This window comes from Eleutherodactylus coqui, chromosome 1 (assembly GCF_035609145.1).
Source record: "Eleutherodactylus coqui strain aEleCoq1 chromosome 1, aEleCoq1.hap1, whole genome shotgun sequence".
NCBI lineage: Eukaryota > Metazoa > Chordata > Amphibia > Anura > Eleutherodactylidae > Eleutherodactylus > Eleutherodactylus coqui.
In genome coordinates, this window is record NC_089837.1 from 328,956,366 (window position 1) to 328,981,131 (window position 24,766).

At 42.9% G+C, this 24,766-nt stretch overlaps 1 protein-coding gene across 4 annotated transcripts in view; it reads right to left on the reverse strand.

Moving 5' to 3' along the window:
* Nucleotides 1–24,766, reverse strand: part of POR (cytochrome p450 oxidoreductase) — a 60,837-nt gene that overhangs the window by 22,722 nt on the left and 13,349 nt on the right. For 2 of the 4 annotated variants that reach the window (XM_066575127.1, XM_066575125.1), the window contains exons 2-4: nucleotides 17,059–17,257; nucleotides 4,142–4,190; nucleotides 2,396–2,524 (exon numbers count right to left, since the gene is read on the reverse strand). In XM_066575127.1, coding sequence (XP_066431224.1) covers nucleotides 2,396–2,524; nucleotides 4,142–4,190; nucleotides 17,059–17,243 — 363 coding nt within the window. In that variant the 5' untranslated portion in view covers nucleotides 17,244–17,257. Of the gene's footprint in view, nucleotides 1–2,395; nucleotides 2,525–4,141; nucleotides 4,191–5,414; nucleotides 5,713–17,058; nucleotides 17,258–17,770; nucleotides 17,877–24,766 lie in introns of those variants that run through there. The other 2 variants (XM_066575124.1, XM_066575126.1) reach the window with 2 other exon arrangements.

Consider the following 24,766-nt stretch of genomic DNA (forward strand, 5'->3'; position numbering starts at 1 on the left):
GTCCACATGAATTACATATTAGGATACTAAAGGAAGCAGCAGAGGCAATTGCTGAGCCACTCGCCATAATCTTTGAAAATTCCTTGAGAACAGGAGACGTCCCAGTAGATGGGAAAACGCAAATGTTGTGCCCATGATCAAAAAAAGGGAAGGGTGATCCAGGAAACTACAGGGCCGTGAGCCTGACTTCTATACTGGTAAGAGATCTTTGAACAAATTAAGTAGCATGTATGCAAGTACTTGGATGAAAATGGATTAATTAACCAGAGCCAGCATGGGTTTGTAACAAACAAGTCATGCCAGACTAATCTATTTCCTTCTATGACAGAATCACCGAGTGGGTTGATCAGGGAAATGTGGTATATATACACTGTACTTTAGTAAAGCATTTGACAAAGTATCTCGCACCACTCTAAGGCCTCCTGTACACGGGCGGAAATTCTGCGGCGGTATTTCCCGCAGAATTTCCGCCTCCATAGGATTGAATTACAATATGCAATCCTATGCAGACGGACGCAGAGAATGCACGCAGAAAACAAATCGTGGCATGCTCTATTTTTGTGCGGGTCTCACAGAGGCCCGCACAGAAATATCACTCCCGGGCCGCCAGCTCCGCTCTGCACATGCGCCGGCTGGCTGGCACCACAAAGCCGGAAACACAGAAGAGGTGAGCACCGCACTGGTCCCTGCAGGAGCTCGGGTCAGGTCCCGCTGCAAAAATGCTCGCATTGGGATCCGACCCGGCCGCCTGCAGGCGGCCTTATTAAAAAAGAATGACCAAAATATGGACTTGACAAGGCAACTGTTAGGTGGATTCCCAACTGGCTGAGTGAGCGTACGCAAAAAGTGGTCATAAATGGCTGCACATCCAAGTGGAAGAATGTATCAAGTGGGGTACCACAAGGCTTGTTCAACATTTTTATAAATGATCTGGAGGAAGGAATTGATATGAAACTGATCAAAATATACCGACAACACAAAGCTAGGGGGGATAGCTAACGTAGAAGAGAGTGAGAGTATTAAAAAAAGATCTAGAAAAGCTTAAACAGTGGGCAGCAGTTAACAGAATGGTATTTAACAAGGAGAAATGCAAAGTCCTACATCTGTGCGATTTTCATTTTTCTTGTCCATATAGAATGTGAGAAGTCGGGCCAAGCAGCAACATCTGTGAAAAAGACTTGGGTATACTAATAGACCATAGACTGAATACGAGTCAACAATGTGATGCAGCAGCCAAAAAGGCAAACACAATTCTGAGATGTATTGAGAAAAGCATAGAGTCTAGATCACGTGAGGTCATTATCCCCCTCTACTTTTCCTTAGTCAGACCTCATCTGGAATACTGTGTCCAGTTCTGGGCACCCCACTTTAAAAAAGACAGACAAACTGGAGCAAGTTCAGAGAAGAGTTACCAAGATGGTGAGCAGTCTGCAAATCATGTCCTAGGAGGAACGGTTAAAGGATCTGGGAATGTTTAGCTTGGAAAAAAAAAAAAGCCGAGGGGAGATTTAATAGCTGTCTACAAATATCTGAAGGGCTGTCACGGTGCAGAGGGATAAGCCCTATTCTCATTTGCACAAGGAAAGACTGGAAGCAATGGGATGAAACTGAAAGGGAGGAGACACAAATTAGGTATAAGAAAAAATAAAAAATAAACTTTGACAGTGAAGGTGATCAATGGGTGGAACAGGTTACCACAGGAGGTGGCGAGTTCTCCTTCAATGGAAGTGTTTAAACAAAGGCTGGACAAATATCTGTCTGGGATGATTTAGTAAATCTTGCACTGAGCAGGGGGTTGGACCCGATGACCCTGGAGGTCCCTTCCAACTAGCATTCTATGAAAGAGTTTTTACCATGGCGCTTTATTCTGAGACCATAAAAGTGTTATGTAGGAATTTTCTTCTACTCCTAATGTAGCAAAGTTAAGAACCCGAGAAGGAGGGTAAGGCTCTATTACATGACCAACAACATTAAGCTAGTAGTGGATACTAGGGCCCACTAAATAGCCATCTGTATTCCTGGTCAGGTGGCTGTAATAGAGGGTATCTGGTCAATAATGAATTATGTGGACCAGTATGATGCTTTATGGAGCAAGAGAGTTCATGTGACCATTTCTACAGAAACGCTCTTGTAAAGAACTTGACTCCTCAGGGTGCCTCCACAAGGGCCAGAATTAGCCTGAAGGTCATGGTAAATTCCACACCAAAATCTACAGGCTACCTGCGAATTTTGAGATTGAATTCCGCAGTTGCAGAATAAGCTGTGGATTTAGGCTTGTCCTGCAGGCAAATTCTGGCCCACGCCAAAGCATCCTTAGAGACTCCTGTAAGCAGCTTGATGGGCCATATAGCAACAGCAATAAATGCCCTAGAACATGTGACTACTATGTACTCACCATTTCAAATTCTTCAGGGTCTGCTGCCATACCACGCATCCCATAGCGGTGAGCATCCTTAGCAAGCCGATTAGCAAACTCTTCTCCAGTTCCTGTCTGAGATCCATAGAATACTACTATATTTTTGCCCTGTGGAAAAAAATGAAATCGAGTATATACACACCTTAAGCATCAGGAAAAAAATAAATAAAAAAAAAAGAAACGGCATTATTGAAAAGAAAAAAAAAATTTCACTTGACACTCCATCATACAAAGCTCTTCAGTGGTTCAACTATATATAGGTAATTACAGGTGATGTTTTTCATAAGGCAGGAACACTGAAGTCTTAGGGGGATTATATTCCAGTAATAAGCTATTCCTATGATAGGGAATAACTATCTGATTGGTGGGGGTCCGACTGCTGTGACCTCCACGGATTGCAAAAATGGGGTCTTGTGGGTCCCCCATATGACTGGCAGTGAGTGGAGCAGCAGCACACATGCTCGGCCACATTGATTAAAATGAATGGAGCAGTTGTGTACCGCTGCCCCATTCATTGCTAGACATACAGGGGACCAGACGACCCGCGAGTTCCAAAAGTGGATAGGGAATAAGTTACCGCTGGAATAACTCATCTGGGGCCTTTTACACGAACAACTGAACAATCGTTCACACGCGATCGCTGCTCAAAGTAACGATTAAACGATAAAAAAATTCTAGTTTGTCAAAGATTGCATTTTTTCAGAATGAATTATTTTATTTTTTATTTTTTTTAAATAAAAGGTTACGGTTTGTCCAGCAGCATATCCATTGTAAAAACAGAGGATGTGTGATCAACATTAATGGAAACGAAGCTGCTTGCTAATTGCAACATATAGAAATGTAGTAAATGGGAACCGAATGACTTGCTGTATCGCCAATTGGCACTAGCTGCCGGCAATTTATCTGCCCATGTAAAAATCAGACATGGAAATTTCACAGCATTTATGGCATGTGAAGCTGGCCTTAGCCTGACTGTAGTTATATCTTATCTCTATTTAACACTCAGAGCCACTTCCAATATATAACCTTTAGCCATCTGGCCGGGAAGATACTGACAATAGGGTTTTCCCAATAGCAGTAGACACAGAACTGAAAATATAGCCCCCATGATTAATAGATCTCCCTCATATCTGCACTTACATTAGCTACTAACTTTACATTCAGTCTTCCTTTACAGTATCTGTATACGCCTAGCCCTTTAAGAATATGTCAAACAAGCCGACTCCATGTGCGTCTATGCCAACTCACAATACACAAGCACCTTAATTACACTCAACAAAAGGTCTCCTACTTTCCTGGCTGAGTCAGACCATTGACATCAGGGTTACTGACTAATACTAGAATACAAGATTTGCCGCATATCCATTGATTTAAGATTTTTTTTTTTTTTAAAACAAACAGTCATCATTACAAAGCTTGTTTAAATGAGCTAAAGAGCGATAAAGCGGTCTGTGCAGCCAACAGAAGAACGATGAAGGATCGTAAATAGAGATGAGCGAGCATACTCTAAGGACAGATACTAAAGCATAGTCCTTACAGAGTACCTGCCTGCATGCGCGCCAATATTCGGGGAAACAGGCTGCCCGGCTAACGATGTCATTCGCGCGTTCAAACGAGAAATCAGTTAGTCTAACTGGACCCTTAGTTTAGCCAACAAAGTGAGCTCAATAATCATCAATAGTTCACAGTCAACAACTGTGCAAAAAAAGTTATAAATCCACTTACAGTTTTCTTCATCTTTTCCACAAAGCTGCTGTCTCGGGAAGTGGGTGTTCTGCAAATAAGATATAATCATCATTAGAGTAACATTACTATAGTTTTCCTTGAACATAACTATCTGGCACCTCCTGCCTAACAGTGGCCAGAGTCCAAGTCCAGCCGGGACGGTAAGGCTGCAGGTATTTGGCCTTTAAGAGCATCTGTACCAATAATAGTTACACTGTAAGAACAGTGCCACTCCTGACTAATGGAAGTCAGACTCTGATGCATTAACTCACCGCATCAAATATCGGAATACATTTTCAGAGTTTTATTATTCAACACATGGAGAGATGTTTTGCGCTATAGGTCAGAACGTTTAATTCAGTCACAAATACTTTCTAGATGAAAAAAAAAAAAAAAAAAAAACACCACAAAACGTGTGCATCTATGGTGAGCGTAAAGCTCTATTTCCATCTGCGTCAGAGGCTCCGCTCAGAGCCCCTGCCGTAGATCGGTCACAAAATCTAAGATGAAATTGCACCATTTGTGAAGGAAAATACTGAAGTGCATCAGCCAAAATGACAAAGTCAATGGGGGTCAGTCGGCTGCCATTTGTTTCAGTCATAGCATGGACCCAGCCTTTTGTTTTCCCCACTCATTACGGAAGAGGAAGATGAAAACCGGAACACAGATGTAAACGTAGCCTGACTTTCCGCCCATCTCCATTTACAATATAGGTTTCCATGAAGTTTTTCCTACTTTTCAAAATATACCTGGTGCATCAATACTTTACCATTTTTCAAGATCTCTGTTTTTATCAGTGAATGGAAGTACAAAGACACAAAAATATGGTATTTGTAGACAAGGCCGTACAGACATTGTTGGATTAGAGATATTAACAAAACCAATACTATTGTAATCACATCTCCTGCATACATTGAAGATGGTTTTTTTTTCAGCTTTACAAACCTGGATACTACATAATGGCAAACCTCCGGAGATCGATCTACAAGCGCATAACTAAAAGTAGCAGAAACACCAAACCAAAATCTGTTATAAAAAGCAAATATCTGCTTTGTTGGACTGGGAAAAAAAAAAAAAAAAAGCTAAAAACATTTATATAAGAGGGTAGTGCAGTGACTGAGCATGTCTGAGCTCAATTCCCAAAGAGGAAACATGAGACCTAAGTTCTCACAAGCAGCAAGTTCCAATGGAACTAAAACCAAGAAAGCCTGTCTCCTTTCAACTTTCTCAGCCATATCAATGCCTCCTCCAGACACTATAGAGACATACTCACCCTACTACAATGACATCCTCTTGTGGGACAGAGCTGAAGCATCCCATCCTTAACGAGTCCTCCTTAGTTTTCTACTCAGGTCAGGCTATAATAAAGGCATTAAACTTCCAGATGCCGGTACACAGCGATGCAGATGCTGCGCCATTCTTAAAATACTCTGCTTCGTCCGGAAATATCAAAACCGATTAAGGCTACAAGTGAGCAAAAGGTTGTTACAGCCATTTACTTGTATTCCCGAGTGCACCTCTCTAGAGAAAGAAGACTTCTTGAAAGCCACTCTGGCAGCACAAAAGAAACAGGAGGAAAAAGAAAAAAAAAAAAAAGAAAGCAAAAGAATCCTTCACATCTGGCAAGAATGAAAAAAAAGAATGGGAAGGGAGAATGAAAGATCCCAAGAACCACTGCTTCAAGCTCCTTCTCCACCCCTCCTCCTTTCTTCCTCTTCTCGCTCTTTATCTGTGTGGAACAAGTAACAAGCCCACACTCCCCTTCCTTCCGCCACCATCTGGTTTCCCAGGAAACTGTTTTGTATCACAGATGGGATCTTCTCCTTGCCTCATGCCCTTTACATATACTATTTTCCTACTTTACACCCTAACATTAAGGCTGCCTGGAAAGCTGGGAGGAGTGTTGGTGGGGGCACTGTAGTAATGACTTCCACAGACGTAACAATTGCCAGTGGAAAGCCTCCAAAGAAAACCAGAGAGTCATTCACGGACCTCCGTCTTAAATTACTAACTCAAAGTACGTACGGGAAGTGATAAAACTAAATATATAAAAATTAGCTGAGGCAGTGGATACCAAAGCTAAAATAATTCAGATCCGACTTTGTTTAAAGCTGGTGGGAACGGAGGAAAAGGAGTAAAAGCCATAGTGGTGGCTCTGCAGGGCTTAGCAGTCAAGTTGTGTTATCAAACAAGTTCCTATAAAATGTTTACAAGCAATGCCTCATTGTTTTGTCTTGTAGATAAGTATATAGGATATGACTACAGAAGAGCTTTATAGTCCACTAGCTTGTATGCATACAGCTTATTAAAGTGTTCCAAGAGCCGTGATGGGATCTTGTCACAGGCTTTCAATGGATGAAGGGTTCTCTGCTTTAGGCCTCATGTCCACGGGCAAAATATGATTTAAGATCCGTAGCGGGCCTGATTTTCCCTGTGGACATGAGGCCTTAGACAACAGTATTTGTAAGTCATACCAAAATGAAAGGCCAAAATATGGCCATGTGAAAGGGGTCTTATTGCAGCGGGATCATTCAGAGACTCATGAGAAGGAAGCCCTGGAGCTCACTCACATGTGTATGGCCTGTGAAATCTGTGGTACATAGTAAATATACAGATATGCAAGTAATGTGTATTTACTGCGTAATTTAAGAACCCATAGCCTATAAATGTGCACAATACACACTAAACTATGACATGCTACTTTTTCTCATGTGCGTGAAAAATGCAAGTCGGATTGGCTTAACCTAAATAAATGCGCTTTCAGCACTATGTAATATGCAGCCAAAATATGCTCGTTTGACTGAACCCTACCATATAGCTCGGTTTCTTGCTTAGAAAAAAAACCCCCACAAACAAAAACAGTCACTCAGTTTTCCTAAGTTGGTCTTTTCTCAAGTTTAGAGGAACAGCAGGCTTCGTCCTAATCTTGCATTAAAGGGTTTGTTTAGGGAGTAAAGTTTTTAGCATAAGCCCAGTGACATAAGACTTATTGTAAAATAAGCCAGAACGCTCTCACCTGCAGCGATTAGCCCTTCTGGTCTGCACCCAATTTCTAGATACCTCTGTCTTGTGTTACCTGCATGACCGCTTCAGCTAATCACTGGCCTCAGCAGTACCCAATGTTGAGGCTGGAGACTGGCAGAAGCGCTCATGCATGTGACAGTAGCCTGGAAGGGTGCAGAGACCACAGAGTTGGCGATTAGAGCATTGACTAACAAAAAGGAGAGTACTCTGGTTTATTATTCTACAAAAATCACTGGTCTTGTGCTAAAAAGGTTACTCCTTGATCAACCCTTTAAGCCTGGACTACAATGTCACCGCATTGCAATACAAGCAGCTGTACCATAAGGGGGCTTCACACGTAGCTTTAGGAGTGTTTGTGGCTTTTTTTTTGCGCTCATGAGAAGTAAATCAGTACTTGTGTGTTATCCATCACCACTTTAATATATACCACCCAACGCCATCTTTGAGACCATTTGCTGCATTTATACCACCTGAATACTATACATATGTGTTTAGGAGAAAGAGGGAAAAAAAAAATCATACATACATGTATTTTTTTTCAATACACATGCACATATGTACTTGAAACATTCGTGAAATCAATTTTAAAGACAGTGGTGACCGATAACCCACAAGTGCCAATAAGTCTACCAAAAAGGATAATTATACTTTATAATTTCCTATTCCATTGCATCCATATCTAGCCTTGGATCTAAATGAAAAGCTATTTAGTAACTGCTGTATTTAGATGCTGGGTCCTTAGGGCATCCCAAACCAGACCTTTATTTAGAATCTCGATTCTTATGTAACAAACTTATTTAGCCATCCAATCCATCAGGGACAAATAGTGAACGCTTATCATTTGTGTTTGTGTGAAAAAAACCCCTTTTCCTGCAGCATTTTAATAGCCTGTCACTTTGCAGCTGTCTGCAGTCCCTTTTCATCATTCTACTTTCAGAAGGGGTGTAGTTTTTAAGGGAATTTAAAGAGATCGCCTAATAATCCAGATAAATGGATTTGATGAGGTAAGAGACAGTGAAGAGCACAGTGAAAACTGCATGTGAAAGCTATATAAGCCAGCTTTTAGCAGTCCCACATCCTGTAACATGAGCTGCCTTTTGTGAGGCATTTATCCCATTCTGCTCCGTTCACATCTGAACCTTCCCCACTGGGCCTCCTCACCCAGAAGGAATCCCTTACACAAACATCTTAAGCAGTTGTGCTCAGCAGGAAAGCCAAGACGCCTGATCTGTGGACATGTCTCTGTAACACAAGTACCTTCACAGCTCAGAAACCTGAGCTGCAGGTACACACTGGGGCAGTTAGCAGAGATTAGCTGGAGAGCCACGAATAATAGGCTTTCTGGAGAAATACTAGTGTCCATGTCACATTCACCTCCATTAGATGCAGCATTGTGAAGCTGGCAGAGTGTGTGAACCTGGATTGGCTATGTAGTACAAGGTTATTTCAGACAGCCTGGAAATTGAATATTTTCTACTATAGTGTCTTGGAAGACACGTGTGGTTCACAGGAGACTTCCACATGGCTCCCTAGATATTGGCATTACAAACACTACAGGCATGTCCTACCATCGTGTAGTGCCAGGGAGACATCCATGTCAGGCTGTATTTATACAGGCGTGTTCCGTCCGACCACAATATGGACAGAACTTGCATGCGAAAAGAACACATTTATTTCAATCTGTTAATTTCTCTCGAACAGATAATTGCATTGTTCAAGAATTGTCCTTTCCTATGGCAAAAAAATAAAAAATAAAAAAATTATTGCAGTTGCATGTGACTGCAATGGGGTTTGTTTGGTTTTTAGCTACAGGAATCCCCTACGATTTTTTTTTTCACATGTGGAAACCAAACCGTGAGCATATTGGGCATTTTTCACATAAATTTTTTTTTTTTTAAATCACCTGACAATTTTTGCTATGAGGGAGGGTTGGGAGATTTGTTAAAAATGTTGGGCAGTTTCTCTTCTGCAGCCTCTATATACAGCGAACGTCACTAGGAGATCCTTCAAAGCACTGGACTTACCAAGCCATTTGTCCTAAACTTTGCTGTGGTTGTACATTGGCTAATAGGAATGTGCAGGAGGAGGAAGATAAGGGCTGAGAATTCAGGGTGGCTTTACATGGAAAAAAGTAGCCAACGAAAAACTGCACAGACAAGCAATTTTCAACGATAGTTGTCTGGAGTAGACATGGGAGCCGACAGGTTACAATCCGAGAAATCGCTCAGCAGTCGTTCGCTGCTTCATTTCAGCTCACCGAGACAAAGCTACTAGCGAGCAAGTTCTCGTTAAATGACTGCCTGTTCACAGTGAATGGAAGCGGGTAGCTGGGAGTGACCTGACGAACATTGCCTCCATTCACTGAATTGCCATTGCTTCTGTGTGAAAGCACAGGAGTGAGTCTTAGGACTGTCAGGCACCTATACACCCAACATTCGCCTCATGCAAAGCCACAATAAGTAGTCAGTATGCACATTGACAGATCGCCCCGTGAGACTTAGTGCTCATTTTACACTTTTTTCCCCCTGTGCTGTTCTTTCAGAGAAGCATCAAAATGTAAAACAAAAGAAAAAGTTGATTTCCCATTGATTTATGGAGCTTAAAGAGAATATATTAAAATTGGAATAAAAAAAATAAAAAATAAAAAAAATTAAAATTAAAAACTGAAAGCATGTTTTTTATTTTCTACCTGCTGAGCTACAATCAGGGCATTTGATCCATGCTGCCCTTATAGTAAGCAAACATTGCCAGTTAACAAAATAGCTTCAGCTGCTAACTCCAAAACTCACAGACATAGGCCGCCTGCAGACGGCCGGGTCGGATCCGGCTGCGAGAATTCTCACAGCGGGGCCCGACCCGAGCGCCTGCATAGAGCAGCGCGGGCACTCACCTCTCCTGCGCCGGCCGCCAGCACATGCGCAGAGCGGGGCTGGAGGCCGGTGAGTGAAGTTTCTGTGCGGGGCTCTGCGAGACCCGCACAGAAATAGAGCATGCCACAGTTTGTTTGCCGCGCGAGATTTCGCGCGGCCGTCTGCATAGAATTGCGTTTGTTCCCGCTGCGGAATTTCCACCCGTCTGCAGGCGGCCATAAAACACCAATTCAACCATGGTGGAGAACAGGGTGGAGTCACAAGCTTCAGGCTTTGTTTTATTTTTTAACTTGTGTCCAGAAGGTTAGCTGGTTTAAGTTTAGGAATATTTCATAGCAGTATGGGACAATAATGGGAGTGACATGATAACCTACAACCACCTACAAGTCTCCATAGTCTAATGCAATGTACTAGTTCTAGCTGGCTTGATACAATGCTAGAGAATTGTATGATTATACAAAAAAGTGATACGGATTGTCACATGCCTCTTCAATATGCTGTGAAAAGTTAGATTTTTTTTTTTAAATAGTACAAATTACAAACTAATAAAAAAAGTTAGAAGAAAAAAAAAACCAAAAAAAAAAAAAAACCCCTGAAACATACATACGCGCCCCCCAGAGTGTGTCCATAGCAGTTAAACCTTTAGGCCACCTGTCCATGGCAGGGATTTCGCCGGCGGTTTACCATAGCATTGCTATGGAAAGCGCCGGCCCTGTGTCCACGAGCAGAGAATCATTGCGATTTTCCATGGTCAGCCTATCTATCAGATTAGGCTGACTTGCAGAGATTCGTCTGCGGCTCCTGCTCCCAGGCGGTGGCTCCCGCGGGGGAGCTACCCGGATACCACAACGCCCGTGGACAGGGGGCCTTAATCTTCAGTTAAATGAAGCAAACTGTATGGGAACAAACAATCCTTAATACAGCTTCTTGTTGACATTACTGGCAGTAGCACTTTCCGAATTTAAGCAAGGAAACATGCTGCCAACAAATGATACTCCTGTCCCTAAAGAGATGCAGTCATGACAAACAAGATGTTGGTTGTTCATTGAACATATTTACATGAGGCAAAGATTAGGAAGAACGATCATTTGTCAGAACTCATGTAAGCGGGCCTTTAGGAAATGCATCAATATTGTGTCATCGTCTGCCTTGTCTACAGAACGCATTTCACGTACATCCAGTAGTTCGTTCAAGAGCCCCTCAGGATGCTAATAACTGCAGGAACACTAACAATTTCTACTAATGAGCCACTGCAATCTTATAAGGGCCTCATTAAAGTTACTTACAGGAGAAAGACCCTGGCAAAGCATCTCAGGAAGGGCTGCTCAGCGACAACCTTGTGTAATACATGAATCAGTCACCATGACAAAAGCTTTTGCCTTCAGGGCATCTCTTGGTAACCCAAGGAAAATAAGCCAGTCTGCGCTCCTGTTCAGTAGCCTCCAAATACTACTATGGGGCCAAGCTAAAAAGTATGCCCTGTATGTTATTTGTCCGTCCATTAAAACACCTACTTTATTGGTTTTATATGCAAATTCACAAATAAAGTGGATGGGCAAATGATCATGTTTGTTGTACTAGTCACAAACTCAGAGAATCAAGAACATCTGAGGTTTTGTTCACACTGCCATTGAAGTCATTTGTGATGGAGACTGTCCCTAGAAGCATAATGGCGCTTAGAACAGATTCTGTGGAAGCTGGGGATATTTTTGTAGTACTTACTAGGCTCCACGTTCCCGTGCTGTCAGTGCAGCGGACTCCTCACTGTAGGCTGTGCGTATGCACTCCCATTACTCCCTACACAGAACCTGTCCATAACTTAGTCTATGGTGCTCATAGGTGGGAAAAGGTTCCCTTTAAAGAGTCTGAAGAAGTTCTTTCAAAGAATGCAGTATCCTTCTCATGCTGGTTTCTAGCTTTCCTAAAATGTTTGAATTGCAAAACTGACAATTATTGATTTGATATATTTTTATGGTTTTGTACTTCAGCCTTGCGCTCATTAACCTGCAGATAAGTTGTGGGCATGTAAGCAACTTGACTATTTAGCACTCCATTCTTAGCTTCACTCCAGCTATGAGCAAGGACCTGTTTGGTCTGAAAGGCATAAGTAGCAAGAATTCATCTGTTAATATTAGTTATGTCTTTTATACTTTACCTAACAAAGAATCTCAGATGGATACCCGAGAGTTGGTCTTCGCTTCTATTCCTGGATATTTGATACGACTTTTGGGAAACTGCTGCAGACCCATGCACTAAGGCCCCCTGCACACAGGTGGGTCGGACACCACATGCGGAATCCCCACAGCGGAGTTCGACCCAACGCCCGGCCGGTGACCCAAGCTAAACTGTCTGGCGGCTTCTGCACACGCTGCGACATGTAGCGGGCGGCGCTGGGGGAGGGTACGCGTATCCCACGATACTTCCACAGTGATCACTGTGGAAGTGCTGCAGAACAGACTACTTCCATTGACTTTAATGGAAGCCAGTCGTGCGTAACCCGCACAGCATGCTATGATTTATTCTCCGCGAGCTGGAATAAAAATTAAAAATGAAATTAAAAAAAATTTAAAAAAAAAAAAGAAAGAAAAGGAATCAATTGGCTTTTTGCCATTGAATACTGTGTGCTGGATTTGCTATGGAATCCGGAGGCAAACGCCTGCCGCGGACTCCGCAATGCAAATATGCCCGTGTGCAGGAGGCCTCAAGACCAATGTCAACTGACTCACTTTGTTGAGATTATATACATCTGAGGTTAGACAACTGGGACAGAGCATCTACAAGACCGCAGGTCTTGTGGAGTGTTCCCAATATGCACTAGCTAGTAACCATTTACAGGGTCATGAGTACCCAAGGCTCATTTGATCGATGTGAGGAGCCAGGGCTGGCCTATCTGGTCTGATCCCACAGAAGAGCTACTATAGAACAAATTTATTTATTTATTTTTATTATCCTCAAAGTGTTTAAAACAATGTATTGGGTACTTGCCCATCCTCTGCCCTGGCAATCCGGCACTGCAGTCCTCCTGGTATTTGTTGTGAAGGGATACCAGCTGCCGCTGCAGCAGTCAGGTGCTCAGATGCCGAGATAGGTGACAAGGGAAGGACACCCAACTGCTGCAGCGGGCAGGTGGTATCTGTTTCACAATAAAGACCAGAAGGACAGTAGGGCTGCAGCGCTGATCACCAGAGCACAGGACAGGCAAGTAGTTTTGCTTTTGTCATTTTAAACACACTTCAGGCTACACTTTATTTTAAATAAATCATATCGCAATTGGACAAAGCCTTTAAAAATGTAATGTCTATTACGACAGAAAGGTGGTAGAACACAGAGCATTGCAGTTTGCTGCAAGTAAGGCCTCCTTCCCACGAACGGATTTCAACGGATTGAACCCAATAGCTCAGGGCACACGGTGCAGAATTCCACCGCGGAATTCCGCACCGTGAAATCTCCCGTCCTCACCCGCAGCATGCTCTATTTGCCGCAGGTGTACGCGCTGACGGCTTCCATTGCAGTCAATGGAAGCCGTCCGTTCACGCCATCTCCCGCTGTAGCACAGCGGAAGATAGCGTGAAAACGCTTTCCCGCCTACCGCCGCGTCATGTGACGCGGTGGGCGTGTCATGTGACGCGGTGGGCGTGTCATGTGACGCGGTGGTGGGCGGGGAAGCGTCATGCGGGAGCGAAAACGCCGGATCCGCTGGTAAGTATGAGGTCTCTGGGGGGCGCCGTGACAGGCTTCGCCGTGGAATATTCCGCAGCGGAGCCAGTCACGCTCGTGCGCAGCCGGCCTAAGGGTGTTTTACATGGAACAACCTTTGGGTGGATATGCCAGACAGGTCATCCCAGTGATTGTTATAATTGTTCATGTGATTTTACACCGGAATGAGCAGAGCTAGTGAACGGAGGCAGAGTGGGCCAGGGAGCGTTCTGAGCCGCCCGCCTCCATTCACGGTAAGCAAACAGTTCATAAGTGACCAACTGCCTGTTTACACAGGCTGATCCCTGGATCATGACATTCATATGCAAGTTACTTTGACATGTCCCACCTACTTTGCTTCAGAACAATTACACCCCTTCATGGCAACAGTATTTCCTAATGGTCTCTTTCAGCAGAATTATGCACCCTCTACCACACTACGGAAATTGTCGAGGAACATGAGAAAGTTCAAGGTGATGATTTGGCCTCCAAATTCTCTAGATACAGTGCTGTTCTAAAGTTCCCCGCACTAGATTTGGGAGGTTTTATTATATTTAAACCAAAGTTAGAAAAATCTAAAGTTTGCCAGCAATAATATATACCATTTCATTTGTTTTCAGGAGAAATATTTATTTATTTATTTTTTAAACACACCTTTCACCTGAACAATGCTACAAAGAACATCAGAGCATATTAAAAATTGTCCATGCATAATTAAAGCAGAATTTGAAAATCTTAGTAATTAGTATAAATATCACACTAGCCATTCTTTGCTCTTGAACACCAGTGTGCACGTTTTAGGCATGGGGCACATAAGATTTAGCAGTTCAACCAAAACCACGTACTGCCGGGTGTTTATGCTTTCAATCAGTTCCCTTTTGATAGTGGGATGCCTTTTGGATATATTTGGTGGATACTTTTTGCCATGAGTTCTCAAATCAGATTTACATTTGGTGACTGGGTTGTCCAGTTTGCTGGATACTATTCCACTGGAACAACTGCTTCACGAATTTTGTCTGATGAGCAGTAGCATTATCATTCTGAAGTCCCCACCGGGAAACAAATCCTTGGTGCTTAACTGCAATGGTTTCTATAGTATCTTGCAGTATTTTGGGCCAGTCCTCATCCCTTTAACGATAGGTTGTCTCACAACACTGTTTGTTCACGCTTTACTAGATCTTTTTGAATACTCTCTCACACTACACTAAAGAGAGGTGATTCGAAAAGATCTAGACAAGCTTGAGCAGTGGACGGGGTCTAACAGAATGGTATTTAACAAGGAGAAATGCAAAGTCCTACATCTGGGCAAGAGAAATGAAAAGCATACACAGAATGGGAGGAATTTGGCTAAGCAGCAGCACATGTGAAGAAGACTTGAGTATACCAATGGATCACACACGGAACATGAGTCAACAGTATGATGCAGCAGTATAAAATAAATAAATAAAAAGGCCAACACAACTCTGGGATGCATTACGAGAAGCATAGAGACTAGATCATGTGAGGTAATTAATCCCCCTCTACTCTTCCTTGGTCAAACCTCATCTGGATACGGTGTCTAGTTCTGGGAAGCCCAATTTAAAAAAAAAAAAAAAAGACAAACTGGAGCAAGTTCAGAGAAGAGCTACCAGGACGGTGAGCGGTCTGCAAATCATGTTCTAGGAAGAACGAATAAAGGATCTGGGAATGTTTAGCTTGCAACAAAGGAGGCTGAGAGAAGATTTAATAGCTGTCTGCACTGTGACAGCCCTTCAGATATTTGTAAAGGGATCAGCCCTATTCCCATTTGCACAATGAAAGACAAGAAGCAATGGGATGAAACTGAAAGGGAGGAGACACAGATTAGATATTAGAAAAAGCTTTGACAGTGGGGGTGATCAATTAGTGGAACAGGTTGACACGGGAGGTGTAGAGTTCTCCTTTAAAGGAAGTCAAACAGAAGCTGGTCAGACATCTGTCTGGGATGATTTAGTGATCCTGAACTGAGCAGGGGATTGGACCAGATGACCCTGGAGGTCCCTTCCAACTCTCAATTCTATGATTCACCAAACCAGCGACTGTGCACCCTGGATTGTACTCTTCTCTAGGCTATCACATATAGGCTGCCTGCACACGGCAAGGTCGGATCCCGACGGGAGAATTCTCATAGCGGGATGTGACCCATGTCCTGGTATTGAGCTTATACTCACCTGTTCGTGGTCTTTTCTTTCTGCACTGCGATGTGCCAGTCAGCGCACAGCCGCAGCACATACCCGGCGAATCAACCGTGACGTTTCTCGCAAATAAAACAAAACCACTTTCCTCTTGTTGGGGAGACCAGGTCAGCCTTCATTTCCTTTGAACGTTTGACAGCAAAAGTTTTTTTTGCCTTTACACCCACACAATCCAACTTCAGTTACAAGCCTCAGATTACTTGGAGTACATCAAACCTCAAGATTCACTCCATTAACTGAGCGATTTAGGTGATATCTTCCAGTTTTGAGAGAGACCCTCTTCAAAACCTTGCAATCCCTTGCTGAGGATGGCTGGACTGTGGCTGATCAATGCTTTCCCATAATTTTATGTCTCTGGATGGTTTTAATAACCATAGATTGGTTGGTTGCATGCTATACCCAGATTGAAATCTCTCTAAAGTGTAACCGTTCAAGGCGGAAGGCAACAGCGAGGTACCTTTGTTCAGCCCAACGAAACTTAAATTTCATTTTGCTCAAGAGTAACCTCTACACAGTAATGTAAGTTGTATTTACGGCTGAATCGAACTAAGGGTAAGCCTTAGGAAACTGTCTTTGTAGTCTGCTGTGGTAAAATGAAAGCTACTCTGCGATTGGTTGCTATGGCCAACTACAATAAGACAGTTTCAGAAGTCTGACCCAAGAGCACTCCCTTATAGCATACGGCGAAAAAATGTTTTCAGCTTGCGTTCCGACTAGCCATTATAAGCCAACATCTAATTGGTTACTTTTTTTGTCTCAATCATACAAGTGTTGTCTCAAACCAAAATCCCTTCTAGCTAATATGGCATATATGCTCTAGATTTTCTGTATGGCTACTGCATAATACTGTATATGGGACTTAAGATGCAGCAGAAATAAATCTGTATAGACTTGAAAGCACGTTGCAGATTTTCATAGCAGACTCAATTGCAGATTTCTTTTGGTCTTACTGCAGAGTTAACCGACAGCAATAAGGATGAAATCTGCAGTGAACTTTCAAGCAATTTGTGCAGTGGAAATTTTTGCCATATGTGAGTAGGATCCAAATTTGCCACTACAGAATTCTAGAAACAGAATATTAAACACAATAGATAAGTAACATAGGAGTACTTACGCAGAGGTCTGAACTTTAAACTCAATTGGCTCTTCTTTCTTCTGGCGGAAAAAGAACCAATAGGTGAGCAGGCCAACGATTAGCGATAACAGGAACATGTCTGCCATACTAAACATAGACTCCTCCACAACGGCGCTCCCATCCTCTGAATGGCAGACATCTTGGTTAACACAGGAATCACCCATCTTGATTTCGGACACTAGAATGGTGCAAGAAGAAAAAAATTGTAGAAATGTTTAGTAATCTCATCCCACAAAGCCATTTATGCCATCTTTGTCACCTTAAATATCTTTAGTAATAGAAATCAATCTTGCGAAGATCCCATAAATAGCGAGTAGCTCTGTTCTCACAGAACCATGCAATGCAGATTTTCTGGAATTGTGCATTAAAATTCCACTGAGTATTAGAGAAGTAAAAGAGTAAAATTTTACCAAGTGACATTCACGGGCAGAGGAAGTGAATTTATGCTGTGAATTTTTACCCCTTTCAATGTGTGGAGACATGTATGGATCCCCATAAGTTACATACAATTGATTAGGTTTTTGTTTTTTTTTACTGAATTTGTCCCATGTGGACAAACTCTTACTAACATTTGTCTAATGTGTATTGCCATAGTTGTGACACCCGCTAACCAACTAATAAGCATGGGGTGCCCCACCAACCAGCTTGTAACGTTAGGAAAAATATAAATAAATTAGATGTAAAAACTTACAAGCTGGTTGTTCCATAACCCCACTGAAGAATGTGCTCTTTTCCTTATTGCTAGGTCACCAGAGGCATCTCAAGTTGCATGGAAGCGCCTTACATAACATTTTGGGAGGACCTGTCCAGCCAGTTACGCTCAGTCCCTACATAAGATTTTGGGAGGACCTGTCCAGCCAGTTATGCTCAGTCCCTACATAAGATTTTGGGAAGACCTGTCCAGCCAGTTATGCCAAGTCCCTCCATGTATCCTCTGCAAAAAAGGATATTGTTTTGTAGATTGCCTAGTGGTTATCAATCCAGTAGGTTTACAGTTACAATGTATTTGCTCAGTCCTGCCTTTAGGCAACTGCTCATACTTTTATCTAAATAGGGCTAATATTTAGATTTCTTAGTATATCTTTAATGTGAATGGAGCTTGGTTTTTGTGATACAGCGAGCAAACTCCCATAGATTTTTAAAAAAATGCCTGCAAGCACCACTAGAGGGAGCTGAGGAGCCATGTTCTTCTGCAATGAACTCCGCAACATATAACGCAGTGAAGGCCCCAGATTGTGGCTGCAGTCAGCCAGGATTTTATCTTCTAACTTTAGTTCCATGCAAGGTTACTTGAGGATAGCAAGTGTTTAAAAAAAAAAAAGGGTAGATATTTACTTTAACCTAGATAGCTGAACATTCTTTGTTAACATGTTGGCTTAGCTCAGCAGGACACGCATGCTCTTAGAATATCCGATGAGTAGTTACAAGCCTAACTCAAAACAAAGGGTCAATTTAAACTCCAAACTGGGAAGCTCAAGTTAGAATATGTCATAAAAGTCAGAAGAGAGGCGATCATGCATGTTTAATAATGTAGTGCCATGTACACACTTGCATGCTTTCAGCCATTCTCATTCATGTTATTATTGAGAGTGGGGGCCAATGTTCCCAGCATACATACATGACAGTGGAAGGGAAATAGAAGTTACAGATGACTAGATTGTGGGTCTACACAAGTATAAATTGCTACAAACTGCCTAGTCAGTCACAGCAGATTGCGTAATTATTCTTAAAGTACAGAACATGCAAATTGTGCTGAAGTTCAAGGTAGATCATAATTTAACCAAAGGGTGACGGTCATAGTGCAGTTCAGAAGAAAAGGTGATTGCAAGCAGCGGAGTACAACCCATCTGAAGCATCTGTACTTTAGTACCTTTATGAGAAGCGCCATGTCCACAAAGTGCTATAATAAAAGTTATAAAGTGCTGATGCAAGAACAGAAAAAACATAAAACACAGAAGCTGAGAAAGCATCTGACAGAAGCAGACAGATGCCGTAAAATACCACTACTGGAGGTGGGTCAAAACCACACACTTCGAGGAATACTGCAATACAGTGACAGTTACCAAGTATCACACCAAGATCCAGAAGTAGCAAAAGCTATGTGGTTGCTTAGAGAATTAAAAAGGAAAAAATAAATAAATAAAATTTGGTCAAATTAGTGTCACTGAAACACAAGAACGGTACAGAGCTCTCACAAACACTGTGGCCTGCCAAGAAGGCCATGAAAAGTTCCATTCATTGTCCATTATAGTATTAATATAGATCATCTTGTAGACCAGAGGAAGTAGATATGACATTTGTATCACGGCTTTACAAATTGCTGATGTCACTGTATATAGGGAAAAAAAACAAAAACAAATAAAAACTGCCCATTAAAGAGAAAAGCTGCACTTTCACTAATTAAACATCTTGCACACTACAGCAAGTTCCTATGCTACAAGCACCCAGCCTACATTCACCAATCAGCCACTAAATACACCCACTTTAGAATTTAAAAAGGGGTTGTACCCAAATCCAAGTTTATTCCCCATTCACAGGGTAGGGGACAACATGATGGATTAGGGTTGGATTACTGAAAACCCTGCCAATTATTAGAACAGGGTTCCCGTATGAATGGAGCAGATGACAAGCGTGCTGCTGCGCCATTTTAATGGCCGTGCTGGAAACTGCCTTGTAAGAGCCGCCTTCTCTCCAATGACGCCGCATCGGGGGAACAACTACACCATGTAGCATCTTCCAGAACCTGAGCAAGAAAACCATATCACCAGACAACTCGCTTTTCTGACTAGTAAAGCAATTTTCTAAGTAAACCCCTAAGATAATGATGTAATTGATTGCAACTCACCAAAAAAAAGCTACAGAAATAAAGTTACCAGAATTTACACTAACCAACGCAAGAACGGATTCAACACCAAACAATGTGGACATTATAAAGGACATGATGGCTACATCTGTTACACATCTCTCCAGAATGGACGCCATATGGGCGAAAGAAAAGAATTTCAGTTCGGCAACGAGCCAGTGGAATCCACCATATAATTGCCATGTATCAAAGTTCACAAGACAACTGCAATGACACACTTGGCATAATACTTCAATACAAAGTCCAAAACACAAAGAACAGAGCTCTGACAAAGGACTTTACGTATCTGACTGCCGAGACCCCCATCCAGTCCCAAGCCTGGGGTCCCAATTGCCCCTGCATAAATGGAGCAGAGGACACGCATGTGCAGCCACCATTTATTTCTGCTGTAAATTGCCTAGTATAAGCCATATCATCTGCAATGACACTGCAATAGTCACTTGGGGAAGAAGTACTGAATCATGCCGCATCTTCCAGAAATCAAAAGGGGAAGGAAACTACATGACCACAGACATGCTTTTCCGATTAATGAGGCAATTTTCTATGTAAAACCCCAAGACAAGGATGTAATTTCTGACTAACATTACTCAGCAAAAAGAAAAAAATATAAGTCACTAGCATTGACACAAACCAAGGCAAGAACAGATTATCTATACTGAACTAAGTATTATGGCAATTCTAAAATACACAAATAAGGGAGATGGAACAATACCTCTGCAGGGCCACCTATTGGAAGGCAGCATTCCTGCAAGTTAATGTTAGAATCTTTATACAAGCCTTGTAACAATGACTGGGAATGCTCCTCTAGGTAATATGCAAATAAGGGACATTGAACAATACTTCTGCAGTGCAATCAATTGGAAGGCAGCATTCCTGCAAATCAATGTTGTGCACACTGCCATAGGTTTCCATTAGTTTATGCAATCTTATGCAGACAGCCGCGATTTGACTGTGTGAAGACTCAAGCAGTAAACAAATCGCGGTAGGTCTTATTTCTGTGCGAGCCTCACAGAGGCTTGAACAGAAACGTCACGGCTGATGCGTCGGCTCTGCATATGTGTGGCTGTGCGCCAGCCAGCACGCAACAGAGCAGGAGGAGGAGATGCCACAGGTCACTGCAGGGGCATGGGTGGCATCCTGCTGTGAGAATTCTCGCAGCAAGATCCGAATGTCTGCTTGAGCCCTTAGACTCCTCACTCACCTTGTAGGTGCTCTCCCTAGGGAGAAAAGAAAGCATTCCTGACATTCAGCCAGTCAGTGACTTCAAAGTCCATTTTGTAGATTTATAGTAAATAGATCTAGATTCTTGAAAGTCAAGGCTGACAGTAGGCAGTAAATCACTTGTCCCCGGGTCTGAGGGATGTGCAGTTTCACTTCTACTCTCTCATCCATGTGAATGCACCCTAACAAACATTTACACACCAACCCAACATCAGCATGTCAACAAGGAGAAACTCAAGGATTGTTAAGAGGTTAAAAAAAATTAAAAAAAAAAAATCTATGATAATACACCACATGTGCTACTTGACGACACCTACTTGAAGCAGATTTCCCAACCCCAGGGTTATGATACAATTAATTGGCAGCTTATCTTCTGTTCCCTTTGATCTAGAACACAACGTAACAATATGTTCCATTTAAAAAGTTAATGTACCAGAGCTAGGTACTGGTGTATCTAGTCTCCACCGGAAAAATGTGTGTAGACATGGGTTGGACTGGTTGTGTTGTAGGGAAGAGCTTGTTGATGCCCCCACTAGCGCTCCCATCTCTCCTGCCGAAGACGCTGCTGGCAGTGTCTCGCCTCCCATCTGCCATGCCGACCCTGCTGCGAGTCACATGCCGAACCTTGTATCACTATTAGGGGTGACCGACTGTCATATGCGATGGCCCCCAGTACCTGGAAATGGTTCTTACAGACACAGGGGTGTAACAATGGTGTCACCTGTCTCTGGATGGTGGACAATGAAACAGTTGGAGCTGCTTATGCTTGTCAGACGATCCTCTCTACTGGTGGTCAGTTGTGTCCAGCGCCCGGTCACCTTGTATGCGTGCCCTCACACATCTACTAGTTGCAACTTCAAACAGTCAAGTCATAACATCCCAGGTAGCGGGCAATTTGTTGATATGACCATATAGCTTCTCACATTCCAGTAACGCACTCCTTCTCATACTTTTAAGAGGGCCAAATTTCTTTTAAGTCATATAGGTGTCTAGTGGTCAACCAGCTTTACACAAGCGGAAGAGGTCTACTTAAGGGCTCCTACACACTTGCGTTCTTTAACGCGAATATCAATGGGACTTTCTAATGTTAAAAACGAATCGCTAGTTTGTGCAATGCGTTTTTAAACATTAGAAAGTCCCATTGACATTTGCATTAACACAAGTAGCCTCATAGCTTTTTATAGGCCAAGGGTGGAAGCACTTTTTGGGCCTCTAGTTGCAAAAGCGTTCATCCAATCACGCCACAAGTCTAATAATTTGCATATCTGCCTGAGATGTAACTGCATGCCAAGTTTAACAACAACTCCAAGGTTGTCGTTTTAATAAGGGGCTAAGGACAATGAGTGGTTAGTACTGATTCTATAGGGTCGTGTGTTCCAATCAGAGCAGACCAGGGCAACATCAGCACCAAGTGCACATTAGGCCGGGTTCACATCTGCGCTGGAACCTTCAGAGGTTGTGTCAGTGTCACATAACCAGCACAAAATACCGGAAGAAAGCGCCTTTTCTTCCGGTAAAATGCCAGGCAGCTGCGTTGTTCGGTTCAGTCGTAAGATGGACCCATTCAGCCAGAGGATTGCCCTTTCCTGCTCCCCAAATGGACCAGGAAGCCAGAGCCTCCGAACGCAGATGTGAAAGCAGCATTATTTACTCACCCACTTCCATGTTTCCCTAGGAACGTGGTCAGCACTTCAATACTCAGAACTGTTGCCATGAAACATACATCATTCCGAGTATGAACCAAATGGCAAGCTGATGTAACAACATAGAAGACGCCACAGCGCTCATACAAGTTACATGACCCATCAAAGCAGCTGATTGGCGGGTGTGCCAGAAGTGGGACCCTCACCAATCAGACAGTGATGTACTATTCTAATGATAGACAAATCAATTTTTAAAGCATAGTTAACCCCTGTAAAGGGGTATTAGCAAAACTGACTTGTTACTTATTCACAAGATAGGTGACAGAAGTCTGATCAGTAGATGTCTTACTGCTGAGATCCAACCAATCGCCTTTAGGGTGCCTACCCACTAGCAACATTTTTTTCTAGTGATGAGAGAGCCTCGCAGCGCAGAGAAAACTCTGCAATATCGCTCATTGTTTTCAATGGGGCCGGCGGCAGCAGCAGCGCTGGCCCCACTGAAAACATAGTGAGTACATTGGCAAAAGTCAGTGATGCCATCCCATTGCTTTCAATCCACAACGATGATTTTCAGGGAAGGGCTTGAAATATAATCCCTTTCCAAAAAAATCCTCCCTAGTTGTAAAAAAATAAATAAAATAAGAATTTATATTCACTTACAAGAGCTGTCTGGCTCTTCTCATTCAGTGGCTGAGCGCTGTGACCAATCACAGGCAGCGCTCAGCTATCATTCGATAGCTGAGCGCTCAGCTGCAGCGGAGAGAAGAGCCAAAGGGCTCTTCAAGGAGAGTAGAATTTTTTTTTTTTTTTTTTTTACAGCTAGGGATGGTTTTCAAGGAGGGGCTTCTATTTCAAGCCCTTCCCCAAAAATAATCGCTGCGAGGGTTGCCTGCAACCCACTGCTTTTTAATGGGGCTGCAGCAGTGCCGACCCCATTGAAAGCAATGAGATAGCATCACGGACTTCTGCCAGAGCTGTGACAGAGGATTCCTTCATCCCCACGGGGATAAAGGAATCCTCTGCCATAGCTGTCACAGCTGTGGCAGAAGTTTGTGATGTACTTCCTAGGTTTTCAATGGGGCTAGCGCTACCACTGCTGGACACACTGAAAACAGTAAGCAATATCGCAAGAGTTTTTCTCTGCGGTGCGAGGCTTGAGTGTAAGAGTCACAAATGAGTATGAAACCATTAAAAATAATTTGGTTCATAATCAATGGTCTTGCATCGCTATAAAAAATATCGCTAGTGGGTAGGCACCCTTAGGCCAGCTGCACACAGATGGGGTGGATTTTGCATGCAGCAGTCCAGCTCTGACTGTGGGTACTTGTTCAAATATGTATTGTGGATGGCCACGGCCGCTGGACATGCACAGTACAGATTTTTCTTTTTTAAATCTGTATTTTTGCTGCGTCGTCACTACATGATGACGTGGGTACCCACGTTCTATCTGCAATGTTAGTTGCAGATGGGCTGCGGGTGGGACGGCCTCCATTGACTTCAATGGAAGCCATCCATGCGGAAGCCACACAAAAATAGAACATGCTGTGATTTTTTTTCTCCGCTTGTGGAAATAGCAATTCCTTTCTGCGAGTCTTTAGGAAAGAGGGTTTCGCATAGTATGTTCCGAATGCCATTTACTGCGGACGCCAACCGCAGATTCCGCAATGCAAGTCTGTTCATGTGCAGCCGGCCTTACTCCTCACAAGACCCCCATTCTCGATCAGTGGGTGGGTGGGGGGGGTCATAGTGGTGAAACCCCCAGCAATCAAACTACCCTGTGGATAGGTGATAAAAAAAAAATCAGTCTTCAGAATACCTAGTTAAAGGGGTTGTCCCGCCCCGAAACAGGTTTTTTTTTTTCAATAGCCCCCCCGTTCGGCGCGAGACAAACCCGATGCAGGGGTTTAAAAAAAAACAAAAACGGATAGTACTTACCCGAATCCCCGTGCTCCGGTGACTT